The sequence below is a fragment of the Macrosteles quadrilineatus genome, unplaced genomic scaffold, assembly GCF_028750875.1.
Source record: "Macrosteles quadrilineatus isolate MER2022 unplaced genomic scaffold, UCM_ALF_1.0 Scaffold_5__1_contigs__length_97177068, whole genome shotgun sequence".
NCBI lineage: Eukaryota > Metazoa > Arthropoda > Insecta > Hemiptera > Cicadellidae > Macrosteles > Macrosteles quadrilineatus.
In genome coordinates, this window is record NW_026542598.1 from 13,500,117 (window position 1) to 13,519,478 (window position 19,362).

At 32.5% G+C, this 19,362-nt stretch overlaps 1 protein-coding gene across 1 annotated transcript in view; it reads left to right on the forward strand.

Moving 5' to 3' along the window:
- LOC128994455 (uncharacterized) overlaps nucleotides 1-19,362 on the forward strand; it is a 103,600-nt gene that overhangs the window by 61,691 nt on the left and 22,547 nt on the right. The window contains exon 4 of the mRNA XM_054419031.1: nucleotides 9,117-9,229. Within this exon, the coding sequence (XP_054275006.1) occupies nucleotides 9,117-9,229 (113 nt within the window). The remainder of the gene's footprint in view (nucleotides 1-9,116; nucleotides 9,230-19,362) is intronic.

The window sequence follows — 19,362 nt, forward strand, 5'->3', positions numbered from 1 at the left end:
AAATCCATTGCTTTAAACTTGTACCCTTGAAGCAAATACCGTTTTTGTAATAGTAATTAATTAATTACATTTTATTAGTCAATTTGAGTTTACACAGAAAATACCTATTACGATACATTTTATGATTTTTAGCATGGTATAAATGTCGTGGGACACGATACCTAAAATAATTATACATAGACATGAAGAAAACATTATTTTAATATAAACATTATACGTTTGAATAGCTGCGGCGAACATCAACATTTTAACCAGTATAGTTAAATAACTGCATTCCCGTCACCATATAAGTATGATTACAGCAACTGTTGTGACAGTTGTTCGTATGATGCAACCACGACGTCCTCGCCGCCTTGTCAGGACTCCTGATAAGGACATTCAAGGCCGTTCAAGGACATACACACCTTACACGCCTCTCCTGAACCCCTCCTTCACTTCCTGGTCATTTCCTGATGATTTCCCTCGTTAAGAATTCACTGTGAGATAATTCGCCGGATAACAAGTTCAGAGAAAGTGTTCTGACCAGTTCGCTGCAAGGCACAACTTTTCATTTCATTCGTTTAATATCTGTCTCGCCGTTAAGTCGATGAGTTTAAATCGAACTCTCTAATCGAACGAAAGTGTATCGGGGATTATTTGAGAGTGAAATGTTATTCAAGTTATTTGAATAAATTAACGTGTCGTAAGGCTTAACACGCTTTCAATATTACTAGTGGCATGTAGGAACATATAATGTCCCTAAAATGCTCAAAATGTAAAACAACTTATTGTAATATTTAATTGAACAATTTGTCAAGATGGATATCCCTATACACCATATCTTTGTGTAAAAAGGTCCCTCTGTTTGCTTTTTACACATTGTCTGTTTACAATAAGCATGTTCTTCCTCTCACTTTTAATTTCTGACAACAGCTGGAGTTTCATAACAATGTTTGTTTCCCATGTTAATCTTATGGAGAATTACGGAATTTCGTAAGGGTTCTAGGGTCTCACTCTCTAATTATTTCCGTAAAACGTTTCCTGCACAACTTCACGTTACGCTTTTTCCAATGACACCAAAAACTTGTAAATCGGTTCAGTAGTTTCGGAGGAGTAATTGTCGCAAAAAACCTGCTTGCGTATTAAATTATAAGTTTAGGTATAGCAAGAAATGGATATAACTACACCCTGTATATTAACTTTGTAACATACTCGTACAAAACCAAACGATATACTGCTCTAGATTCGCCGGTTTTCCTCTTCCTGCTCTCCATGATTGATATAAAAGCCATTGACATTGAGCGATAGCCGTAGTGTCCGTCCGCCATTGATACAGTTGAAAAACCACTTCGCAGCCAAGGCCATTGATAATGGCAAATGGCTATTGCACTGGGCCAAATTTATGATTATTACTTAAAACTTTATTGCGTCTAGATTGGCATAACTTCAGGTTTTTATACAAGCCATTGTGGTTAGTATCTGCTAACGACTACGGCGTGTTTGAAGTGTAATAAATGGAGTTTGTGTTTCGCTTGAAGATCTATTTCATGATATTTTTGAATGTTATAAAGACATTTAATTAAATTTATAAATAATTTATATCAAGAATCAAAGATATTTATTGCCGCTCATCCACATTATAGAAACAAAATAAAAGTTATAAAATGGCCTTAACTAGCAGAGTACCCGTCCTTCGCGTATAAGTATAAAATCCTTATTGCAGTATCATACTCGTGCTTTACGTTTTAATAGGGGAAGACACGGTTTGAGAAAAGTTTGTTGTTTAAATTAACGGTATGCTATGGTAATAATACATCTGCGATAGCCATAATGTCCTACCACTGCAACTAAACAATAGAAAAAAGTAAACTATCAAACATTCGCACAATATCACAAATTATTTATTAAGTTAAAAATATAAATATAACTGTAAAATATCCTACTTTAACAGTTCTCGTTGTGTGCCATAGCTTTTTATTGCTTAGTTCATTAGCTGTTGTCAAAAATGGGAAAAAATACCCCCGCTGCAGCAAACCTGCCGACGTAGCGAATTTCGATTTGCCTGGATTGATTTTTAATTAATCTATTAAATTAAACATTTATGTTTAACGAGTACCTAGGTTAGCTGCTACAGGGAAACTAATAAAGTGTGTTTTTTATTAAAATATCAATAGCTTAGTATGAAATAAATAAATCCGCCAAGTTTGATTAAAATATATCCATAAACAAGCCAACTACAAGACATTATAATATTCTCCATAAGAATAACATGGGAATTTTAAATTAACAATTTTTTTTAATATTCTCTGTAACTAATTATTGTACAAAAACACATTGATATACTGAATTATTTGTTTTTTTAAGCTCTTTAAAAAGGTCTGGAGAAAAATTGATAAATTTTGTGTTTTAAGGGTAAAAAATGAGAAAAGCCCATTTTTACCACTGCATTATTTGCTATGTACTATAATTATTATGCCTATTGATTTATATCTAGGTTTATTGCAACAGTGCCTGGGTTTTATAGTATATACCAGCAAAGTTGAGTGTAGGAATAAAATTGGAGGAGAGCTACAGGCCGCTGTAGTCAGCTGGGACGCTTCATCAAGTAGTTAAAACCAACTTAGCAACTTACCAACTTAACAAAATAGCCTACGGTCCTCAGATTGTGGTTGTAAGCCTTTGTAAACATGTTTGTTAGTAAAGCTTTATGACATGGAAAACATTTAATTATAATTTATTTTTTAATATACCTATTAGTATATCTTTTACAGCATAACATAGGCTACATTTTTTTGTAGGTTAGCCGATAGTATTATTGAAGCAAAAGACTTAGTCAAAAGACACTTGGTCCCGTTATATTTCTTATAACATTTACCCTCTTTTCAAAAATAACCAATTGAATATTGTTTCAATCGTTTCTTATCTAAGGTTAGACTAAGATCAATTTCTCTAAATATAAACGTAAAGCAACGTTTACTGTGACCTAAAGGGCCAATCGCTTTCGAAATTGGATGGAAAATTAATTCCCTCAAGCCGCTAACAAAAGCGTCAGGGGAAACTGTTTCCATTCAATTTGTCTATCAGCTGATCATTGTCGTGTTGTCATTATTAATTGTTTCTGGAGGCTACCCGACACTCATTTCTCTATTAACAGTTTTACAGTATACAGTTAGGTACCTAGTGATACTATAATTCGATCATAGCTGTGATCATAGTCTTTTTCACCACACTATAATGTTTTTGGTTATATTATATACGTTAATTGGTGGCTGAAAGTTACGTTTTGCTGGCCATGCCAGCTGTCATCGTAATTTGGGGACCGAGCAGGTTTTTATAGCCCGGGGCCGCAAAATCAGCTGTCCGCTTACTTACTTAAAACATGAATGCATTTTAAATACACAATCAAAATCCATAGCAATGCAATAGAATTGTGTTATTGTCACCGTTGTCTAGCAACTATTTATTTTTATTTTTGCTGATTCCTCAAATTATTTCTTTACATAACCTTAAAGTTGTAGTTGTGTTGACTATCAGTGTGCATTATTATAGTGGTGAATAGTGGTAATAGGGTATAGTGTGGTGAAAAATAGCGTTCGTACCACGGACCGAAATGGTTTTGCAGCTCTCGATCGAAAAAAACTATCTCGAGCCGGCAAAACCTCATTTTCGGCCCTAGGTACGAAATATACTATTATTACACCAAAACAAACTGTAATGAGCGGTAAGAATCTTTTTGGATTTTGCCGACGTAAACAAACTAAGATTTGTTATTGTTTTGTCAACCGTTTTAATTTTCAACAGCCAAAACTGTACAACTAAAGTAAATATCAACTGTTTGTTTGATAATGATGTTATAACCTGAAAAATGCTATGAGTTTTTGTAATGTTCAACAAAATAATTAGTCTTTGTACTGTAGCGAAAATTAACGTTTAAAACACGAGTGAAAGTGGGTCTATATATTCTCGACCATTTAAGGTGCTCGATAAATCTCGCACTTCAAAAAAGATTTCAAATATGTAATGACTCACTCTCTACTTTTGTTATGAAATATACTACGTGTACGAGTGGCATGCAAAATACATATTTTTGTTGTTGCAAATTTATTCAATTAAAAACACATGGGCTGCTGTAAACCTTATCTAAGGAATTTATTTTTCACCACACTATGATGTTTTTGGCTGTATTACATACGTTAATTGGTGGCTGAAAGTTACGTTTTGCTGGCCATGCCAGCTGTCGCCAATTTGGGGACCGAGCAGGTTTTTACAGGCCGGGGCCGCAAAATCAGCTGTCCGCTTACTTACTTAGAACATGAATGCGTTTTAAATACACAATCAAAATCCATAGCATTGCAATATAGAATTGTGTTATTGTCACTGTTGCCTAGCAACTATTTATTTATATTTTTGCTGATTCCTCAAATTATTTCTTAACCTTAAAGTTGTAGTTGTGTTGACTATCAGTGTGCATTATTATAGGGGTGAATAGTGGTAATAGGGTATAGTGTGGTGAAAAATAGCGTTCGTACCACGGACCGAAATGGTTTAGCAGCTCTCGATTGATTTAAGTTCTCGACTTCGTCTCGAACTTAAAAACTATCTCGAGCCGGCAAAACCTCATTTTCGGCCCTAGGTACGAAATATACTATTACAGCTGACTAGTTGAGTTATTTTTTATGCAAGCTATCTTTCAAACCATAATCTTTCTACCAAGTAGTTCAATTCAATGATCGTATTGGTGTGATTTACAATACGTACATTTGGCTTAACATTTTAGACCGGTTGAGATTATGCCCAGCTATAAACTTTTAGGTGTAAAAACTGTGTATGTATACATAGTTCAAGTCTTGAAGAAGGCTAGAGCAATAAATAATTGATGTAGAAAAACAGTTCATGAACTTGTCAGTTTTATAACAATGACGATATGTGATTAAACAAATATTTTAAGGGAAATTTAAACTGTACATAAATTATAATTAGGCCTTCTTATTCAACCAAAAATATACCTAAGAAGATACCTAAACTTGCTCATAAATTTGTATAAGGAATACTTATTATGCTAAATGCAATCTAATATTGTTTTAATAACTTCTGACCTAAGCCTTGTTGGCAGCTCTTTAGGTAAATGATGGAATAATGTATCTGAGAGCGAGAATATAACGAGGAGAATGTAATAAGGATGAAATGTATTCAGCACTTCATCAGCACCACCACTGCTGACGTGACAACTGCAAGAAGTGCTTCAGCAAAGGTGTTTGGTTATGTGCCGCGGACTGAAGCAGCTGATCATTGCATTTACATATACAATATGTACAAAGTATGTGTGAGCTGTGGTTGTATACTGTGAATACAAGTGATAGACCTTGATGATATCCGTACAAGCTTATTTGTCTTCCCTATACATATTACGGGTGTGGGGTGTAATCTAAAATATCTATATCCTCGTTTTATGTGTTATCTTATCATAGACTAATCTAATAAAATTCAAAATCGGTTTTTCTTCTCGTATTGATAAATTAAGTTGAGGGACTGTCTGCGTTCCTTTGCATTCAAGGAGTTAAGGAAACTTTAAAACATATTTTAAGTTGTTGTACGAAGGATTGTGCTCGGCTCGATTATAGTTGTTTATTTCTAACTGTGTATATAAATAGGAAAACACTTCAGTTTGTTACCCTAATTCTCTGTTGTGCAGTATAGTTTTTAATGCGTCGTTTCTAACAATCTTAATCCTACTCTATTGTATCCTACACTATATAGCATTTCACTCTAGTATCCTAAACTATTGTATCCTCATTGATCCCTACATTACAGTATCCTACCATAGATGAAGTAATATAATATTATATTACTTCATCTATGATCCTACTCCCCAAACCGGACTCACTTAACCGGAAATTATAAACTGCAAGAAAACATTGTTTTAAGTGCTTTTGGAGCCTAAATTTCAAGTATTTTTCGGGGATATGTGAATTTTTGGTCAAAGACTGAGGGAACTGTGGCCAAAGGTTGTGATTAACTATCGACGCAGTTTATAATGTATACTCGATAACGAGCAACTGAAGGATTTTTTGATTTTTCCCTCTTTCAAAGCAAGTGACCCTCTGGACTGACACTATGGCGTTTCCTCAAGTGTCTCCCTCACGAACCATGGGAACATCGTGTCCGATCGCCCAAGATCGTTGCACCCGGCCAATTAATATATCGATCAGCCGATCAGCTGATGTGAGGAGGCGCCATACTCTCATGTTCACATCCAATAAAGTAACACTCACTGCGATCTGCGAGCTTTTATTGACTGTCTGTGACAAATCGGGACGTGGCGAGGGCTGAAAAGGAGTTAATAAGTTCCGATGCTGGGCCATGGGAACGTGTAGTCTGGATTGGTTTTAAGTCTGCTATGGGCGCCATGGAGTAATGTGTTGGTGTGGAGATAATGTGTGCGTGCCTATCTGGGGTTCAGGGACACTCCCGAATTGCTAAAGGTATATACCTAAATGAAATGCAAGTTGTTTCAATAACGGTGTGGCTATTTATCTTTTTTCCTGTTGTAAAAAAAATATTTTGTTAGAAAATAACCATTTTCTCGTGTTTATTTTTGCGTTTAAAGTTTATATTGATCACTATGAAGCAAGCTAAGCTAAACTAGGTTCTAATAAGCTCCACAAATTATTGATATATAAAAAGTAATGAAATCATCAATATTTTACTGGAAAAAAGCGATCTCGAGCTTTATTTTTTTGTTATGTGTGGTTTGATTGTTTTTTCATTTGTTTTGATTTGTTTTTTTTTGTTTTGATTGTTTTGTTTTTTTTGTGTTTGATTGATAAAAAGTAACTTTAATACACCAGTAATGTTAAGGTAAATTAGCTGCTAGTGCGTAACATTATTGATTAAATCCAATCATTATTGTCTTGGCGTTTTCAACTTATGTCCGATTACTCAATACCGACGATATTTCACCCAAACAACCCATAAATTGCGTGCTTAACACGGACAATTGTTGCAAATCGTTCGTCGGAAGCAGACACGACAACCAGGTTCCGACTCACGTGATTCCAGTTGTGAAACTAACACAGTGGCGTTGCTCGGACCAGTGAACGTACCGCGTACCGTCTACCGTTGTCATTGTCATTGTACCTGTGACGCTTTTGTCTAGCTGGGCTAAGCTCGGTTAATTCCCCGGTCAGATTGGTATCTACCGTTAGTTGATTACCATCCCATCATTCGTCCACTGGTGACCTGCTTATTGTATTGCGCTTGCGTGCTGCGCGGTGGGCGTGGCTTGGCTGGGCGCACGAGCACTACGCATACAGAGCGTGCAAAAAGGTTGCGCATTCAAACATTTTTTTAAGTGAACGTTTTTACGAGAAATGTTTGAATTAGTGATGCAGTTGAGAAGTTTATGACAATAATGTACCTGTTAAAGAATAAATACTGTGACTTGCCTACAATTTGGAAAGAAGCCGATTCTATTACCGGATAGTAATTAAACAAATACCTAATCACAATAAACATATAGCGTATAAGTAACATTGAGTTCAAAAATCAATGGTATAAAATAAAAGTCGAGTTTTCGACCACTTGACAACCTCTAGTAGTACTAAATAAGTGATTGGTTTAAACGTTCATGTTTTTAAAGTATAAACTTAACGAAAATCACTAACACTAGGTGCATTAAAATCATTTGTATTCATATCTGTTTATCGTTAATTAACTAATTAAATGCTCAAAAACCGTCCTGATTTAACATTTCAATTAGCTACTTGCTGTCAATACAATGCTGCAATCATGAAAAATTTAAATGCATAGACGAATGAATTTGTTCGTTGCGTAAGCCCTGGTGAATGTATATACAAACAGTTTATGTCCCCTGTTCATTCAGAAGTTTAATTTTAATTTCAGTTGCAAACAACTGTTTAAATGACCTTTGTTATTATCATGCAACGTGTGCTATTAGTCAAAGGCTGTAATTTACGCTGAATTTATGCAGTAAAACGACAAACAGTACTTCCATCAGTTGTTTCAAGTGTAATTTCAATCACAAAGCTATTTACGGCGTTTCAGGGTGTTTGGCAATTGTTTGCTTGATTAAAGTTCGACCAAATTGTCGTCCAATTAAACTTTTGTATTTTTATAAATGTACCTTTTTAATGCAATCAAGCAGAGCATAATCAAAGGGTGTTTTACTTAATTAGATGTATTAATTCTATCTAACCTCAGACTTAAATATGTTTAAACATTCTCAAGAGAACATTTCTATTAGTTAATTCACCGACTGGAATTAACCTATATAGCAACTCATAATTAATTTATAAAATAACAATAAATAACCTTAAGTGTTCATTAGAAATTAATTTAAAACCCTAGGCTTTATTAAACAGGACTAAAACTTGTTTGAATATAGATTGCAAACATTGGTATAGTCATAGTATATAAGTAGGCCCTACTGTTTGAGTGTGAATAAATTACACATTTTTATAGGAGTTTGAATTTAATTAAATTTAATACTTGCCAAACAACACAATGGTTTGTGATGTGTGTGGCCTCAAATGTAATGCAGTTACAGATAACTTTACAACTGATGAATTATCTAATGGATTTTGCTACTTATATGATAGATCATTAAGTAAACCATCACTATTTTACTAAAAAACTTAAACACAATTATTCAATATACTCTCTTAAAGACTTATGCTAGTGATCCTAGGTGATTTTAGGGGCACTTTCCTGTCCGCATTTGGCATTGGTATATGTTGACTGCGAATTTAAGTTTATATATTTAATTTTACATGAGCAAGTTCAAATTCAATGCAAACTAAATTCAACGGACTTACTTCAAACAAAAAGTGCTTACAAACAAAAAGTAAAACCCTTCCTTTCAAACTCGGTAGGTGTTATGTAATATGTATGATAATTTGTACATAATAATCTGTACATCCAACCTTTTCGGACACGACCCTCGCATGAACGAAAGCTTCAGGATTTACTTACACGTATTCTTGATTGTCATAAATGATTGACTGAAATAGGTAACACATTTTACAGCCAATTTGACAATTTTGATCGTGTATGTTTTTAACATTTGTGAATGTGTTTCCCATAAATCTTCACATGATTGATTGATTTTTTTTTTTTAGAAGACGGAGGAGAGGTCTCTGCCTATCGCGGTGAGGATCCACAGAACTCTGGAGTTGGCGGATGACAAGTTCTACGTCATCACCTGCGGCAAAGCTGGCTTCAAGAACGCCAGGTAAGAATATATGGAAACGTTGAAAATACAGTAAATAGAATAGAGTTATGGTCACCTTAAGCAACGTCGAGTAAATAATTTTTCAACTCTATTTAAAGGCCTTTCAGTATGTTAAGAGTGGAGAAGAGAGTAAACAATGTTATGTGCATGAACGTAAACAAAAGGCATGACAAATAAATAATGTTTCTCAAATTTCATTACTTTATCCATGTTTTAAATCCTTGGTTAAATGGCTCGATTTTTTTCATGTGTGAAAACGGAAAGTACATTGACTGACGCCAACACTTTATTCCAAGAGTATAGAAATCTTCTTCGACAAATAATTCTTTGTGATGAACTATCTCAAATAAACCTTCAACCTTGTTATTACTGACTTTGAAGAAACATTACAACTTTTGATGTGCTTTGTCAAAGGTACTCGTTTTAGTTGTGAGTTCAAAGAACTGCGTCAATGATCCACTGTATTTTTTAACAATTCTAAATATAAATGGATCGGTTCACTACACCCATCTCCATTCATACTTGGCATAAAATACATACATTCGTATGGTAGCCATTTCAAAGTTAAGTAAAGTATTAAACATAGAAATAGCACACGTAAATTTACATGGTAATTAGTTAAATAATTTGTTGTTTAGTTCAAAAACTGGATTTAATTAAATATACTGATACTTTGAAAAAAAGTATCAATAAATCTTCTATATTTTAAAGATGTACCTACTACGTGGATAGGATGGTATTGGAAACAGATTGTTTGAAATAGAATGAGGAAATCGACCGAGATACAAAACAGATGTTTCATAGCAACATGATGGTAGTGTTTTGTAGCAACACTATCATAAAATTACGTAATACCCTCATATCGAAAACCTGCAGACTAGTGCAGAGAAACATGTTTCTAGGGAGTAAAAGATAGCGATAAAGAGACTTTCAATCAGAAAACTTCGTCGCTGAAATTTAGAGGGTTGTTTTTGTTCATTCGAGAGGGTGTTGACCATGATTTCTTTCTAGAAATGAATATAAAAGTTCAACAGTGTATAATTAGTAACAGTGTATTTAAAAATTAATTTTAATAGATGGATTTAATGGTTTGAGAATATTTGTTATGTATTGATACTTTCATGAATAAATTGAAATGCATAAACATTATAATTTATAAAAATATCTGACTATAGCAAAGATTGCTTATTAACTGTGTTAACAAATTAATACACGGCCAGGATAAGCATTTAATAAATGTAGGTTTATAGCTCGAATGATACAATAACGTTTTGTTTCGGTTGAATGTTAGAATCAATCAATGAATTGAAGAAATTACAAAAATGGTTGTAAACGTGTATAAAAATACATACTCCAACAGACAATCTACAGAAGCGTATGCAGAAAGATATTAATATTATTTACAGTGCTGGCCAAATTATTAGACTAATGCATTTTTTTCATGTTTTTTTATATTTTTCGTACATAAAAATTGCATAAAAAATTATTGTATTGCCTATTTAAGTATAAAATGTCTTTTGTATGTTACTTAAGTATAGTATAAGCTGAAAACTTCATTATTTAATTTTGCAGTTGGCACCCCTGCCTTTGGTGTAAAAACAGCAAAAATAAAGAAATAATTCAGGGCTACCACCTGTGAAAATAAAAAAACAGAATTTTTAGCTTATAATATTTAAAAATAACACACAAATAAGAATATGTACTTTAACCAGTAATAAAATAGTTTTTTGGCTGAAAAAAACCAAATAACTATAAAAATGAGTTTAGTCTAATAATTTGGCCAGCACATTTACTGATACAAAGGACTGAAATTAATGTCGGTTTTCTAACGTGCAGGTCATTACACTCTTTCGTAGTAGGCCTTAATGTTCTTGATCTTCTTGTATTCTAAGCTGGAGAAAAGCTTAGTTTTGACCCCAGACGTTTGCTTGCAGCCCACGTACAGCTTGTATTGAACTTAGAAATGCTAATCTTGTCACTTCTTGTCACTTTCGCAACCTTCAAAATTCAGAATGTCTCACCAAACCCTTCTATGCGACGAGTTCCTTGAACTCAAACGAATCTACAATATTAATATGTTTTATTTGTGTAGAATTGATTTTTCAATAAGTTAGGTTATTTTGGAATAGAAAAATGTCACATTTCTTTAGTAAATAAGAAAGAATCATGTTTCCATTCTAATCACTTAGACATAATATAGCTTAGAAAATACTAATGCACATCAAACTATGAGTACAGTACATAATGGGCATAGCACATGAACACTAAAAACATATCTAAGTGAATAACACAATTATAGAGAGATTAACTCAAACAACAAGTTAGCGATCTAAAATTTACCAGTTTTCTTGCACGACTACGTGATACAAAAATACTACAGTATCTGATTTCTTGAAAAAGTATGTAGTATTCAAATAATATTTGCAATAAAAAATTTAAACGTGTATTCAGTGTTTTGGAACTCAAAAAAATGCATGGGTTTGCAATGGAGTAAAAGTAAAATATGCATCACCCAAACAAAATACCATCAGTTTTCAATAAGTACAGTAAAAACATCAGCTGTTGTAGGTAAACAAACCACATGTAAACGCGCCCCCATGCTCGTACACCGAGCTGATGCAGGGGTGGTATCAAATATCAATATAACCTACCTGGCACCCTCACACGCCCCCGAGATATATCTTAAAAGCAAACCTCCTTAAACCACTTACTAGAATAGCGAGTTACCTCTTGTATGTGCTTAACATTTACCTTTGCGGCATAAATAGCTACTGTGATTATTACCAATTGTATGGAATTTATAAGTACCATAGAAATAATATTACTATACCATTGAATATATCATAGAAAGAATATTTTTGGATAGATCGTTGTATACAATGTCACCTCATCAGAAGTATCAGAGGCATCTGGATATAAATACTCGTCCAGACATAAACATAAAACTGTACTATTGATGATAATAAAAACCAAAAGTATTATATTGTCTGTGATAGTAACACAATAGTCTACACTGTATGCAGCCATTACAATGTTTGTACCCTCAAAGTTATTATATACATATTTAAACAAACAAACATTACATGATTTGGTTATTCGAGCATTGGATATCCTTACCTACTATTGTTTTATTTGAAAACATCAAATCATAACTGTACAATTGTATTGACAAAATATTGTATGGTTTGATAACTAATTATTAGTTATTACATGATTAGATTTATCAAACAGTACTTACTTGTATTGAACTTTGCATGCTTTGATTTGTTTTATTATCCTACTCCTGTATGTTTTACCAATTATGTTTTTACACATCATTCGGTTATTTAAAATCGCACTCATTTTTATTTACACATGCAATAAGGAATGCGTATTTGTATTAAATAACTTACATGTTTTCCAAAAATCATATTGATTTTATTTCAATAATGTAAAATAAGAATATAGCCTATATCGTCATAGCAAATTTAACATTAAATTTTAATAAATTTATCCTGATAGATAACATCATTAAGTCATACAAATAAAATATTTTTAATCACCGAAAACACTTTAAAAATCATCCTCGATAGCCGCATAATTTTAAATGGGAAATTTAGAGCCCCGTTGGTTGGCAACAATGACAATTCAATTCAATTCAATTCAAATTATCTTTATTCATAAAGTACATTAGAAATATATACATGAATAGTGTCACATTTCTTATAAGTTATAATAAAACATACATGCTTATAGTAAATGGGAAAAATTGTAAAAGAACATAAAACTAACAGTTAAAACATACTTTGATTAGTAGGGAAAGAAAAGTCAATTACAGTTCATCAAATGAATAAATAGCCCTGCTAATGAGAAATTTCTTAAGTTTATTTTTAAATTTTTTTATATTTACTTCTGCTTGTATGTCCTTTGGAAGTTTATTATAGAATTTTGTTCCGGCGTATTTGGGTTTTTTTTCGAAAAGGCGCAATTTATGAGGACTTAATGCTAACTTGCCTCGATTTCTTGTAAGATAATCATGTTTCCTTCCAACCAGCTCTATTTCATGAAATCTGTTTTTAACAGATACCACTGTTTCAAAAACATACATACCGAAAACTGTCATTATATTTTCTGTTTTAAACATTCTCTTAACAGAAGTTCTAGGTGGAAGGTTGTAAATTATTCTTATAGCTTTTTTTTGCATTCTTAATATAGATTTTAAGTTTCTCTTATTGGTTGAGCCATAAAGGGAAATCCCAAATGAAATCACTGAATGTATATATGAAAAGTAAACCAACTTCAAAGTTTCTATTTCGCAATAGTTTTTTAATCTAGTTAAGGCATATAATCCAGAAGAAACTTTTGAAAGTACTTTTTCAACATGACAGTTCCAATTGAGTCTTTTATCTATTACTAATCCTAAAAATTTAGTACTATCCTTAACTTCAATGGTTTTATTATTAAATTTAATAATCGGTCGACGTTGATTTCTGGTAGTTCGAGTTTGAAAATTTATGATACTTGTTTTATCCACATTGAGATTTAGATTTTGGGAGTTTAAAAAATCATTTAAAACGCATATGTCTGATTTTGCCTTGCTTTCTAATTCTTCATTTGTTGAGGCTATGATTTTCAAATTGGTATCATCAGCATACAAGCAGAGTTTACTTAAATTACTAAGTTGCGGAAAATCTCTTAAATAAATAATGAATAAAAGAGGCCCCAGAATGGATCCCTGTGGAACCCCATATTTTAAGTCAGTGGTATAAGATTGATATGGAATTTTATAGTTTTTACGGTTATGATAGATAATTTCAACAAACTGTTTTCTGTGAGAGAGATAAGATTTAAGCAAATTTAAAGCAGTCCCCTCTATACCCAAGGTACTAAGCCTTGAAATTAATAAATCATGGGATATTGAATCAAATGCTTTTTGCAGGTCCAAGAACAAACCCGCTACCTTAAATTTACCATCCAGACTATCAATGACCGATTCTATAAAATCAGTGGCAGCAGTTATAACTGATTTACCTCTGCGAAACCCGTGTTGAAAGTTGTCAAACAGATTGTTATTTTCAAAAAATGTTACCAATTGATTATAAATTACTTTTTCATAAATCTTAGATATAGAGGGTAACAAAGCTATAGGTCGGTAATTTGACACCATTTGCCTGTCCCCCTTTTTAAAAAGTGGTTTTAATTTTGTAATTTTTAGCTTATCAGGAAATATACCGGATATCAAAGAAGAATTAACTAGGTGGGTGATTGGTTTTAGTAAAAATGTCTTGACTTTTTTCAGAAGAACCACAGGAACCTCATCATAGCCCATACTAAAAGAGTTCTTTAGACTATTAATAATTATATCTATTTCATTCTCATTAACAAAGCTGAATCGAAACCTTTTACCAAACTGAAATATTTCATTGTCTACCTGATTCTCAGACATTGGTTCAAAGTTAGACATTATACTAGTTACATTTGAAAAATATTCAATAAAACTGTTACAAATAAATACAGGGTCAGAATTCAACTTATTACCTACTTTTAAATTAATGTTTTGTACATTCTTAGATCCTATTCCCACTTCTGAATTTATAATAGACCAAGAGGTTCTATTTACATTGTTTGATTTGTTAATTTTTGTTTTATAATATTGCTTTTTAAAATACTTCAATTTTGACCTGAATGTTTTATTTAATTTCCTAACTTTTTTATATAAAGATTTACATTTTAACTCTCGGGCTGTTTGGCTAAGATTAAAAATTTTTTGTTTTTCTTCTTTTAACTCATTGCTAATCAAGTTAGGCTGTGTGTGCTGCCTTGACAGAGATTTAGGAAAACATATGTTAAAGTAATAACAAAATGTTTCATAAAATATATTATACTTATTTTCCACTGGAGAGGCATAAAGATCTGCCCATGACTCACATTGAAGTAAGTTTTTAAACTGGTCAATTTGTGAGTCAGAGAATTTTCTTTTATACTCAAAATAAAATTTTTGGGAAGAATGTTTAGTCACAGTATTTAAAATTTCTAGCATCTGACCATCATGGTCGGACAACTGAGTGTTGATGCCTGTTACTCTGTAATTATAAGGTTCCAAATTAGTAAAAATATTATCTATGGTAGATTGAGTAGATTCTGTGATTCTAGTTGGAAAGTCAATTAATGAAGAAAATCCATTTGCTCTCACAATATGTAATAAACTGTTCCTATTTCTATAATTTTTGTCAAGCATGTCAATATTAATATCGCCAATAAAAACTATGTATTTGTACTTTAAGTTGAGAACTTCAATTAAAATGTTAAACCTTCTAATAAACTCTGATTCGTTTTGCTTGATAGGATTTCTGTAACAACCAATTAAAAGTAATTTATCCTTTGATACAGCCTTTTGTATTTCAATTAAACAACATTCAAAAATTTGTTCTGAGATAAGATTTTGGATTTCAGATGGCATGATAGTTTTACAATTTAGGAATGGCTTAGTTAGGATAACAACCCCTCCACCCCTTGACTTTTTTCGGCCAAAACTAGCACTAAGGCTGTATCCATTAATATTGAGTCTTTCTATTGTATCATTCGTCATTTTATGCTCTGTCAAGACAACAACGCTTGGATCTAGCTCAGATAAAGTTATTTCCAAAGAATCCAAAGATGACATTAATCCCCTAATATTTTGATGAAAAATATTCAAACTAAAATTTTTTATGTTACAATTACTATGGACTGACTTAACATTAAAAAACTCTCAGACTCGTTTGACATACACACACTTGATTCCACTGCACAATTCCCCAGCTCAACCGTTTCACCCCCAACAACTTCACACACAGCTGAATTCACCACAGGTAGTTGGCTGCTCTCAGAGTTGCTGGTGCTGTCGGAGGAAAAGCTCTCATCAGTGTGTGAAGCAGTGACCGGATGGTCCTGAGTTTCTCCTGATGGGGAGTTGGGGCAGTCTCACTGGACAAAGTTGATTGATAAGTGGTGACCGCGATACATCACAGTATGACGAGTTGTACACTCACACTGGACAGCAATCTCAGTTTTCATCCTTCCACACACACACTGGATGTGCACGTGGCGTCATACCATTGCAAATTATTTTTAGATTTCCAAACAAATTATCAGCCTATAAATTGTATCAAGATCAAATAAGTGTGAAGTAATGCACCTGGTGGGTGTTTTGGGTACTGCACAGATATAATCTTGTTGGATGTTCAGTGAAAACTTATTTGTACAAAACAAATTCATGTATGATTTTAACTTAATGCTCTCTATTATTTTGCCACTCCTTAGAAAATACAAAGGTCTATCAACGTTCATTGACAAAATATAATATTATAAATAAATATAGCCATTTTTAAATATTTTTGGTGAATAGCTAAATTCTGTCCACATAATTTAATAGTTGTTTCTTTTTGTTCTCTAGGTATACTTGTAGTAGATACAATATCGATAGTCTCATAATACTCTTAAATTATAGTCTTCTAAATAAATAATACATCCCCTCTTAATGTTCTCTTTATATCTAGGATCTCAAAGGGTATAGAATCTCATCATTTATTGTAAAAAACTTGGTGATTTGTTTCTAAAGATTCACATGATCGCTAAAAAGGAGACAAATCACTTAACAGGTGCAAGGTTCGAGGAAGGAGTTGGAATATTAAACGAGGAATAAATTAATCAGCTGTTCGCCGTCTGTCCTTCATTATAGTCGATGTTGTCGGAGGCTTGCTTATAAACCAATCAGCTGATAAGTCGTTAACTGTGATTCATTTACCCAGGCACTGATAAATAGTTTGCATTGCAAACAGTTCTTTGACATCGTTAAATTTTTTTTAAATTACAATGCAAATTCAATAAATTGTAATTCAGTAAATATGACAGCACAATTGATCATGGCGCGTATTACGATTCAGTCAAATTTTACAAGAGAAACCTGACTGAAATTTATAATGACCAAACTGCATAAGCCTTAAAAAAAAAGGCTTGTCCGCAGCGTTTCTTTTAATACTAATTGTCTTTTCCATCTTTATCTTGGTCTTGAGTCAGTGTGAACTATTACTGTACAAAAATATATTTCCTACTTCTTAAACAGTAACAAATTTGGCTTATAACCATTTTGCATGATTACAAACAATTTAAATATTGAAGGGGCAAAAAACTGTAGAAAAATAAATTAAATTTAAAAAATAATAACAAGTGTAAATAAGCAAGGAATCTTCTTAAAATTATTTAACATGAGTATATACTTTCAGATTACAAACATTCAACAAACAAATAGATATCTAACAAGGAATAATAACAGCTGAAACAAACTTTATAATGTTACAAATAATTTATTAAAAAATAACCTTGGTTTCCGAGATAACAGGCAAAGAATGTAAGGTCAATTAATTGATTTATAATTTTAGAATATTCTATGACATTTAAATTAGGATATAAAATAAATTATTTTGGTTAGTAAAAATCCTTGCACTCGGAAAGCCAACGGTGAGAGGTAACTCTAACAAATCTCTCTTTTTTCTGTGATAATACCATTGAATATATAACATATTCAATGATAAAACGGACCAACACTACGATCATTCATTCTATACATTCTCACTTTAGAACAAAACTCGCGATTCCAGGCAAGATTGTTGATCTTTCGTGAGTTGAGCAAAGTCTGTGTTTATCTTTGTTTTTGTCCCACATCCTCTTACATCATTGTCCCTTTGTCATCTTTTCGTTTACACAGTAACAAACTACAGCGCTCTCTTTGTAAACGTTTTCAGAATTCAGCCTTGATAAAACGCTAAAAATGTCAAGAGTCACTAAAAATACAAGACGCATTTTTTATAGTTCATTTTTTATGAACGATAATATGCCTGAAGTAATTAAGCACTATGGAGTTATATTTGATTTGTTATTGGATTGTTGGATCCATTTTTTAGCGAATTCCCCATCTAGGGAATAATATATTATATAATTTAAAGAAGGTTTTTATAAATCAGTACAACATTAATTCTTCAAGTAACAAAAATGTTTAAGGTTTTTTTTATAGAGAGAAATAGTTGTCTCTATTGTATACTTTTGCTCAGCAAAGTCAACAAATTGCAGTGTGCAATTGTTAAAATATTAACATTTAACACTTAATCTAAAGCAATCGAATTGAAACTATCTATTGAAGCGATTGTATAATCTGCATACTCTCGCTGATGAACGGTAGTGAACATGTTACCAATCTCCTCCACCACCCCTTAACAAACGTCGTTATTCGATCGGTAGCGATGGAACTACCACATCAATCTGTGGAACGGTTACAACACATTTCCATGGAAACATGGACCACATGTTGCAACTGGATTTGGGACAGGTTGCTATAGAAACATGGAACGTCGGTTTTGGAAAAGTTCCAAACTGCTGTTTTGGAACAGGTTGCTAAAACGTAACATATGACATATGCAGAGTGTCCCGGAACTCTTCTACCAATATTTTAGGGCATTGTTCCTATTGACATTTAGAAACATATCTAAATATCTTATTTAAATTGTCCACAGCCGCCAATTTGTTTTTCTTTTTTCACTTACCTATTGTTTTTTTCTGAAAAGCAGTTAAAGATACGGAGTTGGAACTCTGCACAAACATTTATGACAACTAGGCAAAACTACAAAAAAACTTGCTATAGAAAATATGGAGCACGGTTTTTGGAATAGGCCTACGATGTAAAAAATACAATAAATACAGTTTTAAACAGGTAGCCATAGAAACATCAAACGCTGATTATTAAACAAGTTGAATCTCGGTTTGTAAATAATTATGACAATAAACCACAGAACTCGTTTTCCAACAATGTATTTCTTTGATACACCATGATACTGTTCATTAATAAATTTTATTGTTAACGTGAATAAGTTTAAACTGTAATGGAATAATCTACTGCTGATTACACTCATAATTTTGTTCCACGTATATTTAAAAGCAAGAGAGTAAATAATTCAATACATTCACGTAAATTTTAATTGAGAGAGAAATACATATACGAATGTATCGTGTGTTAAACAGCTGAATCAAAGTTGCAATACAACAAAGTAACTAATTAGCAATGTCGCTAATTGTTCCCTAATCACCTATTTACCTCCGCCAATTTCACGCTTCTTCTTAAA